Source organism: Pipistrellus kuhlii, unplaced genomic scaffold (assembly GCF_014108245.1).
Source record: "Pipistrellus kuhlii isolate mPipKuh1 unplaced genomic scaffold, mPipKuh1.p scaffold_m20_p_1, whole genome shotgun sequence".
NCBI classification, from domain to species: domain Eukaryota; kingdom Metazoa; phylum Chordata; class Mammalia; order Chiroptera; family Vespertilionidae; genus Pipistrellus; species Pipistrellus kuhlii.
In genome coordinates, this window is record NW_023425404.1 from 58,034,024 (window position 1) to 58,048,907 (window position 14,884).

The window sequence follows — 14,884 nt, forward strand, 5'->3', positions numbered from 1 at the left end:
GTGTGGGGAAGGGCGGTATGTTCCTGGGGGTAGAGATGTCTGAGAGGTCACAGGTTAGACCCCAAGGAAAAGGAAAAACTCAGGAGAAAAAAAAAAAGACATGATAGATGCTTAATAAATGTTTGCTAGATCTTTAACGAAGTAGAGACATATATAGTAAACAGGTTGAATCAGATGATAGGATTAACATATTTATTTGATCCAAGAAAACAGATCAGGTTCAGTTTTCTTTAAAAAAAATTTTTTTTTAATTGATTTCAGAGAGGTAAGGAGGGTGGAAATGACATGGAAATGTCAATGATGAGAATCATTGGTTAGCTGCCTTCTACATGCCCCTATCGGGGATTGAGCCCAGAACCCTGGCATGTGCCTTGATTGGGAACTGAACTACGATCTCCTGGTTCATAGGTTGAAGCATAACCACTGAACCATATAGGCCGGGCTAGATTCAGTTCTTTTTTTAAAATGTATTTTATTGATTTTTTTTTTTTTTTTTTTTTTTACAGAGAGGAAGGGAGAGGGATAGATAGCTAGAAACATCGAGAGAGAAACATCGATCCTACTGGGATGTGCCCGCAACCAATGTACATGCCTTTGACCGGAATCAAACCTGGGACCTTTCAGTCCACAGACCGATGCTCTATCCATTGAGCCAAACCTGTTTCGGCTCAGTTCCTTTAATAATAGAATGTTAGGAAAAAATAAGATGGCTGAGTTTTGTGATGCCGAAACGGAGCAGAAGGAAGAAGTGAGAATACCACAGAACAATCAGGGATAAAGTATTTTCTTTTGGGTTGGAAGGTGATTGATAATTTGGGAAAGTGTCCTATGAGTTGGCTATTACTGTAATGTTTTTGAGACTTTCTCAGGCTCAAAATTTTCGCTGCTCTTTAAATGTGTCAACTGTGATAGAAACTTAGCTCTAGGAGCATAAAAGACATAGGTCCCATCTCTTAAGTGTTTCAATTAGGTGGGCAGGAAAGAGACATAAGCAAGCAAAGAATAAATCAGGAAGACAAGATTATAATAGAGTTATTTATAAAATGAAGTGAAGGAAGAATCAATTGGTCACCATCAGGTAGAGTTGAAGAAGGCCTCTAAGAAGAGGTAACATTTCAGATTTTACTTCATTCATCCATTTATCAGCTATTGTTTGAGTGTCTCTAGTATGCCAGACACTGCATAGAATCGTTTAAGAAATATACTGAGTCTTTGTCATTGCCAAAGTTTTCTATTTTTCAAGAGATTGTAGCTTAGATTCTTTTTTTAAAAAACAATAACAGTATCTCAGACCATGTTGTTCATGTAAGTAACTGGATACATTGTAGATATGTGTGTCAAATTCACAATTTCTAGGTAAAACTCCATATGCTAAAATATAACCTGCCAACTCTTGTTTGTTGTTTGTTTTTTAACCTACCAACTCTTATTCTCTATAATAACCCACTAAATTACAGTAAACTATGACTTTTTAAGGTGTTGTTTAGGTATGTATGGGATGGGTATGTACTAATAATTTAAAGGTTTATTTTATAAATTAATATTCCCAAAAATTTTGATTCTGGTTTTCAGTACTGGCTCAACTATTAACTAATTGTAATATTGGGCAGCTCACTTAATCTTTCTAGGCCTGGCTTTCCTTATCTCTGTGCTGAAGATGTCTGACTATGGTTGTTCACTTTGCTCTGTTGTTTCGCTGGTAGGGGTTAAAAAGTGTGTAATGTTTTTTAAAATCACAATGGCAGGTTGCAGTGTAGGGCGTTAATGGCAGTTAGCGGTTTGTGTCAAAGGCTGTGAACTGGCCTGCAAGCCCTATAGACCCTTAGGAGGTAGGATTACTCTGTCCGCTGTGTCAGTAAGTGCCCTGTTAGAAACGGCTTGTCCGTGAAAGATCTCAGAATCAGTCTGTGGTATCAGTCTGACTTACTGTTTTTACTGTTTACTTTTGCAGTTGGCATGCAAATACTGGGCTCCCCATATCAAGAAAAAATCACCTTTTGATATAAAGGTAAGCGTTTTGAGTTTGCAACATACTTTTAAAAGCTTTCTAATTATCAAACTAATATTCCTATTAGAAAATTTGGAAAATATGGAAGGTACACATAAAGAAAATAAAAATTACTACTCAGATAACCTCTGCTATCATTTTGTTGAATTTCCTTTAAGCTTTTAAAAAAAAGTAAATGGGTTTTCCGGTTTAAGATTCATGGATTGTTTTAAATTTATCATTATTATAAATGACAATCTAGTGAAAATCTTTGTAAAGATGCAGTAATTTTCTTACAACTTTTTTCCAGTTTTTTTAGAATAGAATCTATTTTTTTATTTTCAGGTTGGTGAACTGAGATAAAGATCATTAATAATGATGGAGGAAGTGGGAGTTTAATGTAGGAGATAGATGACTAAGGACTAGAATAGTCAATAAGGAAAAGGAATGGACTTATGATGCAGTTGATGCAATTTAGAAAAATGAAAGGAAAATTTTCCTAAATGTAGAATTAACTCTCATTGAAATAGGTTCTTAAAGGGAGGTCTTTAAATGAAATAGGGCTGACCTTTTACATGCCATTTAACATGTAATGAAGACCTGGTTTTAGGCTTTGCCATTATAAATTGAATTGTTGTTTAAGGTACCCTTAGTCCAACTTAACCCAAAAATTCTGACATTATTTAATTTTACATATTTTAAATATATTTTGTTTTGTCATCAACCCCATTTTATTCATCAGGAATATATTAATATACATGGCATATATTAGTTATTTTTAATTGTCAGCAAAGTTGCTTTCTCTTATTTTATGCTGTTTTATACATGTTTGTCATTTTGTATGTTGGGTATGGCAATTCCTAGGAACATTTTTTATTAATAACAAAGACATCTTGATGACACTACTAGATTGAGTTTAACCGAATTATATTTAGTTTTTTTTAAGAAGTTAAATTTATATCCAGATTGTTTTAATTAACACAAGTAATAATTCCAGGCGAACTTACATATGCCTATTTAGAAGAACTTTCTTACGGGTTGGTATTTAAGGAAGATAATGCCCTTCACTTTATTACATGATTTGAATTTTGCTAAAAAGAAAACAATAACAGAAAATCTCATATAAGTTGAATAAGACTTGCTTGCCTCACCGACCCCTCCACCACCCACATTTATTTAACAAATATACTTTGAGCAGTTAAAAGACATTTCAGTTACCATCCTATCTAATAAAGACGAAATATGCAAATTGACCATAACTCCACGACAAAGTTGGCGGCACCACAGCCAATAAGGAGGGGGTATGCAAATTTACACGATGAGGCAGGAGGCAGCTTTGGTTGGAGTGAAGGTGGTGCCAGCAGCCAGGGGAAGGAAGGCCTATTCTTGCACGAATCTTCATGCATCGGGCCTCTAGTAAAACCCTATATAATGAAAGGCTAATATGCAAGTTGGCCAAGCGGTGGAACAACAGCCGCTATGAGCGCACTAGCCACCAGATGGTCAGTGTGCTTCCACAGGGAATGCCGTTCAGCCAGAAGCTGGGCTTACACCGTGGCAGCGCTAAGTCTGTCCAACAGATGGCTTAGGCCCATGCCCCGCTGTTAGTTGGACATCCTCCAAAAGCTCCTGGACTGCAATAGGGCGTAGGCCGGGCTGAGGGACACCTCTCTCTAAGTGTATGAATTTCGTGCACCGGGTCTCTAGTAATAATATACTGTGTTAAAGCACTTTAAATAGTTAATACTTATGCACTTTAAAAATTAAGTTTTAAAAAGGATCCTGATCTTAAAAACTTCTATTTTCCCTAGAAATAATACAAGTAAATCATTTTTATATTAAATGTATTGGGGTGACATTTGTTAATAAGGTTCTATAACTTTCAAGTGTACATAATTTTACAGTAGGAATTTAAAAAAATTTTAAACATATTTTTATTGATGTCAGAGAGGAAGGGAGAGATAAAGACATCAGTGATGAGAGAGAATCACTGATTGGCTGCCTCCCAGTGCCCTTCACTGGGGATCAGGCCTACAACCTGGGCATGTACCCCTGACTGGAATTGAACCTGAGACCCTTAAGTCCACAGGCCGATACTCTATCCACTGAGCCAGACCAGCCAAGAGTCAGTAGGAATATTTTTTCAGTTATCACTAGTACTACTATTATTTCTACTGATAACTAAATTCCTTGCATGCATTGTCTTATTTACAGCAACCCCAAGGGGTAGTTTGTATTATTAGCTCTTTTTTATGTCCTAGCAGTGGAGATGGGTGGTCTGAAACAGCCTTCCAACTCCAGAGCCTAAATTCTTAAGTATTACACTGTTCTGCCTACCCTAACATAACTAAATAGAAATTCTGAGGCTAATAGAAATATCATTATGTATTTGGAAAACTGTGTAACAAATAGCATTTGCTTCCATTATATCTTTACACTTTTAATTTTTATTTTCTTTCTGGCTTTTGAAAGCACATTTTACATTAGACTGAGTCTGTTAATACTTATGCACTTTAAAATTAAGTTTTAGCCGAAACCGGTTTGGCTCAGTGGTAGAGCGTCGGTCTGCGGACTGAAGGGTCCCGGGTTCGATTCCGGTCAAGGGCATGTATGTTGGTTGCGGGCACATCACTGGTAGGGGGTGTGCAGGAGGCAGCTGGTCGATGTTTCTCTCTCATCGACGTTTCTAGCTCTCTATCTCTCTCCCTTTCTCTCTGTAAAAAAAAAAAATCAATAAAATATATATTCAAAAAATAAAGTAAAATAAAATTCAGTTTTAAAAGATTCTGATCTTAAAAATTTTTATTTTCCCTATAAATAATGCAAGTAAATAGTTTTTATATTAAATGTATTGGGGTGACATTTGCTAATAAGGTTTTATAACTTTCAAGTGTATATTTCTTTAATATATGATATATGTATTGCATTGTGTGTCCATCACCCAAAGTCATATCTGCTTCTGTCACCCTATATTTGACTCCCTTTACCTTTTACTACCATCCTACTGTGGTAACCACCATACTGTGTTGTTTGTTTCTATGAGGGTTTTGTTTGTTTGTTTTGTATTCTTTGTTCATTTGTTGCTTTCTATTTTATAGCCCACATATGGGATAAAACAGTGAAATCATATGGTTTTTGTCTTTTTCTGACTGATTTATTTGGCTTACCACGATATTCTCAAAATCCATCTATGTTGTCATAAAGAGAAGTATTTTATCTTTCTTATGGAAGTATATATATGTATCACTTAAAAAAAATCCTTACTCTGGATATATTTTTATTGATTTTAGAGAGAGGAAGAGGGAGGGAAGGAGAGACTAAGGGAGAGGGGGGGGGGACCATCAGTGTTAGAGGGAAACATTTACCCGTATTTTCTGGCGTATAAGACGACCCCCTAATTTTACAGTTAAAACATAGATTTAGGCCTATATTCGCTGTATAAGACTACCCCCCACTTCAAAGAAAAGACTTACTTTGCCGTTAAGATCTGCAGGTAATTTTTGTGCAATTTTCGTCTTTTGCCCCCGATTTTCAGTTGACTTTTTTTTGTTTCAAAAGTCGTCTTATACGCCGGAAAATACGGGTATCTGTTTCCTTCCATACATGTCCAGTCAGAGATTGAACATGCAACTTAAGTATGTTCCCTGACCAGGAATTGAACCCACAACCTTTTTGGTATATGAAACAATGCTCCAACCAATTGAGCCATCCAGCCACATTTTTTTGTTTTTGTTAATTCTCACTTGAGGATATTTTTTCATTGATTTTTAGAGAGAGTGGAAGCGGGGTGACAAGAGAGAGAGAGAGAAACATTGATATGAGAAAGACACTTGTTTGCCTCTTACACGTGCCCCAACTGGGCCAGGAATTGAACCAGTGGCCCTAGTTCCTGCCCTTGATTATCAAACCCTTGATACTTCAGTGTGGGGCCAACACTCTAACCATTGAACAACATGGGCTGCACCACATTTTTAATCCAATCACCCATCAAGGGACACTTAAGTTTGAACATGTAATTGTAATGCTTCTTTCTCAGGCTCTCTTATTATTTATGTTTTCCACTATTTTACTTTCTGTTATCACATTTTGAGGAAAATGATGGGATTATGACAAATACAATGCCAATAATATTTTGTGTAATTTTTCAGTAAACTTAGGGTCTGAAAAGTATTGTTTGATATAATAAACACTTTTATATTTTAATAACAGGTCATTGAAGATATATATGAGAAAGAGATTGTCAAATCAAGGTAGGAATTAGTTTAATTTTCATATATGGGGATTAGATGGAACTAACTTGGATCTTAATTTCTTAACAGAATGTGATCATAATTAGAATTTTCTTTTTTTAATTTGGTCATCAGGGAAATAGTGACTAGAAAACTTTAATCTATCTGCTTAAGCATCATAAGGGTTTATTTTGTTTTTGAAGGAATGTGAGAGAGAGTAAGTATGAAAATTATTTCAACTCAAGTAGTACTAACTTTCTTATTTTCTGATTAATCTTTTAAACGTTTATTTAAAAAATTGAAAAGATATACATCATAGTTAAATATAAAATAATAAAATATGTGTTTTATTTATATAATAAAAATTTTTGAGCAATATACAGAAGGGGGTAAATATAAATAATTCTTCTTTCCTATCTCTTAACCTTCAGTTTATTTATTTGTCTGTATATATGTTCCAGTCTACTTCCACTCCAGATTTTTTTAAACAATAAAAATTTTATATTCTACATACCTTTCAGCATCGTGCCAAAAAAAAAACCCACCACCAAAAACAATGCATCTTGGGTATATCTCCATATCTGCTCTTGTAGATATAAATTCCCAGTGTATATTTTAAAAGGATAGTTGACTAAATTTAACATAGAAGCATCTATGTTGTGAATGTCACAAACCTTATAAAATTTCAGATTTGGTATTTTTCATGTGTTGAGCTTTATGAGGTAAATTTTGCTAAATACTGTAAAGGTAAAACCATGGCAGTGCCAAAATAAGAGACTGGTTATTTCGTTTCAATTGTTTGGTGAGCTCTCAGACATAGGCAGGACCAAAGACCATATTAAAGAATTTTGGAGGAATAAGGGGAAGCCAGTGAGAGTTCTAAGCACAATGGTAATATTTTTAAAGGAGAATTTAGAGGGACCAAGAAGCAGGAAATTGGTTAGGGGAATATAATAGTAGTTAGGTTTAAGATAACGATGGCTTGGATTAGTGTGGAAAGTTGAGATGGAGAGAAGTTGCCAGTTTGGGAGAAAAGTGTGGAGATGGTTGATGGTTGGATGTGCTGAGTGAGGAAACAGGAGGAATCAGTGATGACTCCAAAGTTTTGGACTTAGCTTGCTAAGTGACCATTGGTGCCTGTTACTGACTTTTGTTGGGTTTGGTGTGGGATTGGGTGTTGATCAGTAGGTCCTTTTGGGAAGTGTTTAAAATTTGTTACCTTACTGAAGAACTATTACCAATCAGGATAGCCAATCCCTCTCCAAATGTCTGCAGACCTTAGATTCTCTCTCTGAAGTTAATGTAAAAAAAAATAAATAAAAAAAAAAATAGAACCATAGTATTTTTAATTAACATTAGCATATTCCTTCTTTAAAAATAGTGTGTGGTATATCTTGGGCCAACATTAATCTCAAGGTTATGATATTTTGTTGGTTTTAAGTGTGAATAGTTCCATCAATACAATATCGGTTACAGTGATTAAGTAAATGATAGCATTTTCAGGCAAAAAAAAAAAATGATGGTATAAATGATGCTCACAATATGTAATTAAGTGAATAAAGTTAAGTTACAGAGTAAAAATTAAATAAAATAAAATTTGTTACTACTGAGCCATGCAGATGGAGATGGAGAATATGCAGTTGGGTGTCTAGGTGAGGAGCTCAGAAGAGAGGACTGGGTTGAGCCCCCTTTGTATCGACCACCTTTTCAATGCTAAGGATACAGCAGTGACCGTGGCAGTTAAAGTTCAGCTTATGAAGCTTACCTTCTAATTCTTGATATATAGATATATAATAACAACAGGCAGTAAATGCTTTGGATTGAAATTGTGGTAAGAATTCAGTGACTAAGGCTGCTATTTTGGGTTGAATAAGAAAGCAAAAATCTTCAAAAGCTAGGAAATTTGAGCAGATGTGTGTAACATATGACTTGCTGGTCCGAGGGTGGGTACGGATGAAATTGCCTGAGGAACTTAACTAAAGACGAACAGGTAAATCAATTCAAGGATCCTTATTTCTTCTGTGTTAAGGGTATATCAATCAGAATTATCTTGAGCTTTCAGAGTTGGTTCTCTGCTCTTTTCAGAACAGGCTTTCAGTCCAGTGGATAGTAATTGCTTGTGTTTTTGTTTGTTTTATTTGGACCTCTGTTCCTCAAGATAATTTTTGTATAACTAAAATCTGCCAATGATTTTTAAATTATATAGACTTTGACTGCATTATTTTAAAATGCTGAAACAGGTAATCTGCATCAGTGGATCTCACTTAGATTTACCATGGCACTTTGAACAGCATATTCACATCTTTTACACATTTTTAAATATTTGGATACAAGTAAAATTATTGCATTCTGCCCCCAAGTCTCCAAGTTCAAAAAATTAACTGCACTTTTAAAACACATAAACTTGTGCACATTTAAAAATTTAAATGATTATTTTTTAGACCGATATCTATGAAAGCTCTGTTGCTGTGTTATATGCTCATAGCATCTTTATTATTGGGGAATATGGCTAGATGTTAGATTTATTAACTTGTTTGTAGCTTTTCAAAATAGGCAGTTTGCAGACATAAGACACTCTTAGTATTGTACATTAAGATTCCTGTAATATTCGTTTTTGGCACATCAACCCTGTGTCCCTAGGAACCATCTTAGGAGCCAGTACATTACCAGTGTCCTATCTTGGTGCTTTTTCACAGTAAAAACCATGGAATTAGTCAGTTCTCAACATTCTTATGGTACAGTGATCATGTTCAGGATCTCAGAATTTGATCTTAAAACATATTTCCTGATCACCCCTGTAACATGGGATATATTACAGGATTCAATTTGCTATCCATTATCAAATTTGGCAAGCTTGTCTTAACATATTTTTCTGTGATTTTACAGTATTAAAAATAATTGTTACTTCTTGAGTGCTTGTTATCTGCCAGATTCTATTCTGAACGTCTTGCATATAGTATTGTAGCTTGTTTATACTTACACAACCCTATGATAGTCACATTAATCTCATTTTATGAGTAAGGAAAAGGAGGTACCGAGAGGTCAAGTAACAAGCCCAGGTCGTTCCCTAGTAGTAATAGGCAAAGCCAGGTATTAAATTCTTGTCTCTGACTCTGTTCAATACTCTGTTCGTAAATAGGACAGGGTTCACTGCCCTTTACGATGCTGAACCAGCACACTTTGCTATGATTATTAATCCTGTTAGGAATTTATCTAAGTGGTTTTTATATTGAGGGGGAAAAAAAAAAAAAGGAGTTGTGAACAATTTACTTGGACAGTGTTTACATTTATTTTTATTTAAAGTGTTTAAATCCCTTTACTATGAAATATAACAGGAAAGAGCATAAAACAGAAATGTATAACTTTCTGAATTATTATAATACATAATCACCACCACGCTAAAAAAAAGAAAAAAATTGTCAGCATTCCATAAGCCCTTGCATGCCCCTTTCCTTTACCATTTAAATATGTAAACTAGAGGCTCAGTGCACAAATTTGTGCATGGGTGGGGTCCGGCTGGCCTGGTCCTAATCAGCGTGGATTGGGGCTGGGCCTGTTGGGAGGAGGAGATGGCAAGAAGTTCTCCGGCTGGCCTATCTGGATCAGGGCCTGATCAGGGTGTCCAATCAGGGCCAGATCAGGGTGTCCAATCAGGGCCAGGCCAGCTGGGGGAAGGGGTTCACGGTTGATTTGTTGGTAAGCTCCGCCCCCAATTGAAGTTGAGGGGGCCAATTGCGGGGGGGGGGGGGGGGGTGCCGCCATGGGGAGAGGCTGTGGGCAGTGGGCCAGCCAGCCCTGCCTCTGAATGGGGTGGGTAGGGGGTGCTGATCAGGGACCAGCGGCCTGGGGGAGCAGCCATGGGTGGTTGGCCAGATGGTCATGCTCCTGATTAGGATGGGGGGCTGGTCTGGGGTAGGGCCAGTTGCAGGAAGGGGCTGTAGGACATTGGCTGGCCAGCTCCGCCCCCTATTGGGGTGGGGGGACGATCAGGGGTGGGGCTGGCTAGGGTGAGGGGCTGCAGCCAGTCAGAGTGGTGGGGGCCCATGGGGTATGTGGCTGGATGGGGGAGGGGCTGCAGGAGGTTGGCTGGCAAGCCCCGCCCCCTATTGAGGTGGGGGGTGTGATCAGTGGTGGGGTAGCCAGGGGGAGGAGCTCCAGGAGGTTGGCCGCCCAGCACCTCTCTCTTTTGGGGTGGGAAGGTTCAATCAGAGGGGCTGGCCAGACATGGGGAGGGGCTGCGGGCCTATTGTGGTGGGGCAGGCTGATCAGGGCATGGCTGGCCCAGGACACACACACACACACACACACACACACACACACACACACCAGGCAGGGGGGCGTTTGGCCAGCAGGCCTTGCTCTTGATTGGGGTGGGAGAGTCCCATCAGATTCAGGCTGGCATGGGGGGAGGGATTGTGAGTTTGGCCACCAGCCCCACCCCCTGATCAGGCAAGTTGGCTGGCCACAGTGGGCATCATAGCAAGCAGTTGTTAGTTCATCATGGCCATTATGATAGCTGCCTTTTTATATGTATTGATATGCAAAATGAACACTGCTTGTTTTTGAACTACAAATAAAGAGAATCACACAATATGTAACCTTTTGTGTTTGGCTTCTTTTGCACACAATTATTGTTTTTTAATCATCTAGCTATACTAATAATAGATAAATATGTAAATTGACTGTATATCCATGATGCCACAGCCAATCAGGAGCAAGCATGAAAATTAACCCATCAATGATGGTGGGCCTGTGGGCATTGCACATGCACGCAGTTGCTGAGCAGCTGGGGGCAGGGTGGGGCGCTCACCTGCCCTCCTTGTAGCCAGCATGCACACTCAGGAGTAGTGCGGCTGGTGTCCCGGGGACACCACTGGAGTGTCCAGTCCTGTCAGCCTGGCCTGGGGGTGGCTAGAGTTCGCAGTTCTTTAGATTTGTACAGCCCCTGGACCGGAAACGGTAGCCCACAGCGTGGGAAGCACCAGGAATGCTGGGAATCATAGTTCCGGTGGCAGACGCTGTGGGATCACTAGAGCAAAGTGAGCCTGGAGCAAGTTACTGTTGTGGGTGTGGATGGAGGGAAAGCAAAGGTGAGAGACATGAGTTAAGTCAGAGTGTCGAGGAAAAGTTAAAGCGGAGACACCCTGCAACTTCTAGGAAATCTCCACCAGTGGAGCAAAGAAAAAAAAAGACCTCTATTATTCTGTGAGCACCAAACCAAAGAGGGTTGGGGTCTCACACAATTCGCTCATGTGATTGCAAAGACAGACACAAACTCCGGGGTTAGGGAGGGCTCCCCTGAGGGCTCCCAGATTGGAGAGGGTGCAGGTCTGGCTGAGTGAACCACCCCACATGCACGAATCTTTGTGCACTTGGCCCCTAGTTTAACAATAAATCTGGAAGTAGATAAACCAGAAATCTATAATGTCAGGGCCCTTCTTGGCCTTTTAACAATATGTGTTTGTTGGCTTTCCCTGTGTGGTTGCAAGAGGGCTTCCGCAGCTCCAGACCTCATGTTTTCACACAGCCATAGTCCAAGAAAGGAAGGAGGGACAATTACAGCAGCAACAGAAGTTCCCTTTGCACGCCTTTTCCTATCAAATTTAATGAGCCAGTTAACAATAGAGTTAATGGACCCAATTTACTGTACATAATTACTCAACTTTAGGGAGTATTTAATGAAATTCATGTTAAACTCTTGGCACAGAGCCAGGCAAAAAACATGCTTTCAGTAAATATTGGTAATAAGAAAACATAACCATCCCCAAATCCTTTAAATTATATATTTTATTGTTACTTTTAGCTTTTCATTCTTATCTTTAAATGTCTTCTGACATGATGTCTAGTCCTAGACCCATTTTATATCTTACTAGAGGCCCGGTACATGAAAATTCATACATAGGGTGGGGGTTGTCCCTCAGCCCAGCCTGCACCCTCTCCAATCTGGGACCCCTTGAGGGATGTCCAACTGCCCTCTCACAATCCAGGACTGCTGGCTCCCAACTGCTCGCCTGCCTGCCTGCCTGCCTTCCTGATAATTGCTTCTACCTGCCAGCCTGATCACCCCCTAACCACTCCCCTGTTAGCCTGGCTGACGTCTAACTGCTCCCCTGCCAACCTGTTTGCCCCAAACTTCCCTTCTCTACTGGCCTGGTTGCCTCTAACTGCCCTCCCCTGCAGGCCTGGTAACCCCTAACTGCCCTCCTCTGTTGGCTTGGTCCCCCCCCACTGCCCTCCCTTGTAGTCCTGGTCCCTACAAACTGCCCTGTCCCGCTGGTCTGATCACCTACAACTGCTCTCTCCTGCCGTCCATCTTGTGGTGGTCATCTTTGACCTCATGGGGCTGCCATCTTGTGTGTTGGAGTGACAATTTGCATGTTACTCTTTTATTAAATAGGATATATAGATAATTCATTTAGTTTTTAAAGCCAGAGGCTATTTTCCAGTGGCAGAGTCCTGGTCTGGCTACTTTGTTTCTAATATACAAAATAAAACTAAATTAGTGGGCGTATAGACCTGCCTTTGGAGAAATACCCTGAATTACAGCATGGTTTATTCATATAAAATGAAATACTTGTATTAAAAAATAAAGAGGGATAACTGATATTGCCTCCACAATTTTATAATATTTTAGACTTAATGTTAAGACTACAAAGTATGTGAAAAGTCTGATTCCCAGACATGGTGATATATACATGTGTCTCTTGTTTTTATTTCAATATTAAATGAAAGAGTGTTGGTCATTTTTAAGAAATTGAAACATGTAAGCATTTGGCAATTTCAATCCAATATTATGAACATCAACAAACATTTGTGTTTTGATTAGAATTATTTGGCTGTGAATCTCTGTTATATCCTGGTATGTCATGGTGCTGATTGTGCTTCTTACATGAGAACTTGTTACTGTTCTTTGGCAGTTTTTAAAAATTAAACTACTCTGAAACAAAGCACAAACCAAAAAAATCTAAAAGCAAAATTAGCTTTTATCAGTGCATATCTATTAGTAAGTATGATTATTGTGATATGTGAATCAATTAAAACATCTAAAATACATCTACACTAATAAATCAGAAATGTTTATATTTTCTAATTATTTTTTATATTTGTATATATATTTCTATTTCTATTTTCTATTTTATATTTAAAAATCTTTAAATATTTTTATTGTTTATTTTTATAATTTTAGGTTTGCCATCAGAAAGATAATGCTCTTGGAATTTAGGTGAGTTAAAAGTCTTTGATGAAGTTAAATATGACAATATGATTTAACATTTAGATACAATTTTTATACATTTCTGTGAGTGGTTAAGAAAATAATTCTAAATTTTTGAAGACTTGTATTGTGATTTGCTTATTTTGGAATATGTATATGATATCCTTTGTTTTCAAAGATGATGCTAATTGTCATTATAAATAGTATTTTGAATTGTTTCTCAATAATTAAGATAGTGTGTGCTGAGAGTTTCTGAACTCTTACTTGGTTCCACTAGTCATCAGTGTAAGTAAACTGGAGTTCATTCTATAGCCATTTTTTCCCCTTCCAAGCTCAGTTGCTATTACCAAGGCAGCCTTGTTCTGACCTAGCCACTTATGAATATTTCAGACTAAAGAGAATGTACAATTTTTAGATCATGACAGTAAATTAGATTATATTTCAACCAGGTATGACAATGTAGGCTAGAAATAAAAGCCAGAGTTGTTGTTTATGATAGTAATATTTACCATTTATTGAGTACTTGTCTTGTACTAGGTAGGCACAGTATTAAATATTTTACATACAGAGCTCTTATAGCAACCCTGCAAATTCAGTATTATACTTTACATTTAGTGGAGGAAGAAACTGAGATCAGAGAGATGAAGTAATTTGTTGAAGATAATGCATTCAAGTAATTGGTAGAGTTGGGATGCCAATGTCTGATGCCAAAGCTCATTTTTCTGTTGCTACACTACCTTGAGGTTCAGTCTGCATCAGAGGCCAGAGTCTCTCTTTTGACCACTGTTACTACCTACACAACACTGATTTGATCCTCACAAACAAATGGCTTAAACTAGGTGTTCTTAACAGTTTTACAGAGAGAAATTAAAGTTTATAGTTATGGATTAACTAGTAAGTTGACTAGCTACTATAGCCTAAAAAATGTGTTGTATTGATACTTGATATCATTTAAGTATTCAATGTTTAATTGGACCTGCCTTTAGAGAGATACCTTGAACTACAACATGGTTATTCATATAAAATAAAACACTTCCATTAAAAAAATGATAAAGAGGGATATCTGACATTCCCTCCACAGATTGGTAATATTTTAGACTTAATGTTAAGACCAGAAAGCAGCCGAAACCGGTTTGGCTCAATGGATAGAGCGTCGGCTTGGGGACTGAAAGGTCCCAGGTTCAATTCCGGTCAAGGGCATGTACCTTGGTTGCGGCATATCCCCAGTAGGGGGTGTGCAAGAGGCAGCTGATTGATGACTCTCTCTCATCGATGTTTCTAACTATCTCTCTCCTTTCCTCTCTGTACAAATCAATAAAATATATTAAAAAAAAAAAAAAAGACTAGAAAGCATACTGAGGTTACTAAATAACCCCAGTAAAATCTTTCTTATTTTATAAAGGGATATACTGAGGCTAGGAATTGGACCCACCTGGCCCTTAGGTTAATAATGCC

General features: G+C 38.0%; 1 protein-coding gene across 3 annotated transcripts in view; it reads left to right on the forward strand.

The window, feature by feature from the left end:
- AQR (aquarius intron-binding spliceosomal factor) overlaps positions 1-14,884 on the forward strand; it is an 89,626-nt gene that overhangs the window by 2,874 nt on the left and 71,868 nt on the right. For 2 of the 3 annotated variants that reach the window (XM_036446731.2, XM_036446748.2), the window contains exons 2-4: positions 1,952-2,008; positions 6,197-6,237; positions 13,403-13,438. In XM_036446731.2, the coding sequence (XP_036302624.1) occupies positions 1,952-2,008; positions 6,197-6,237; positions 13,403-13,438 (134 nt within the window). The remainder of the gene's footprint in view (positions 1-1,951; positions 2,009-6,196; positions 6,238-13,402; positions 13,439-14,884) is intronic. The other variant, XM_036446739.1, reaches the window with a different exon arrangement.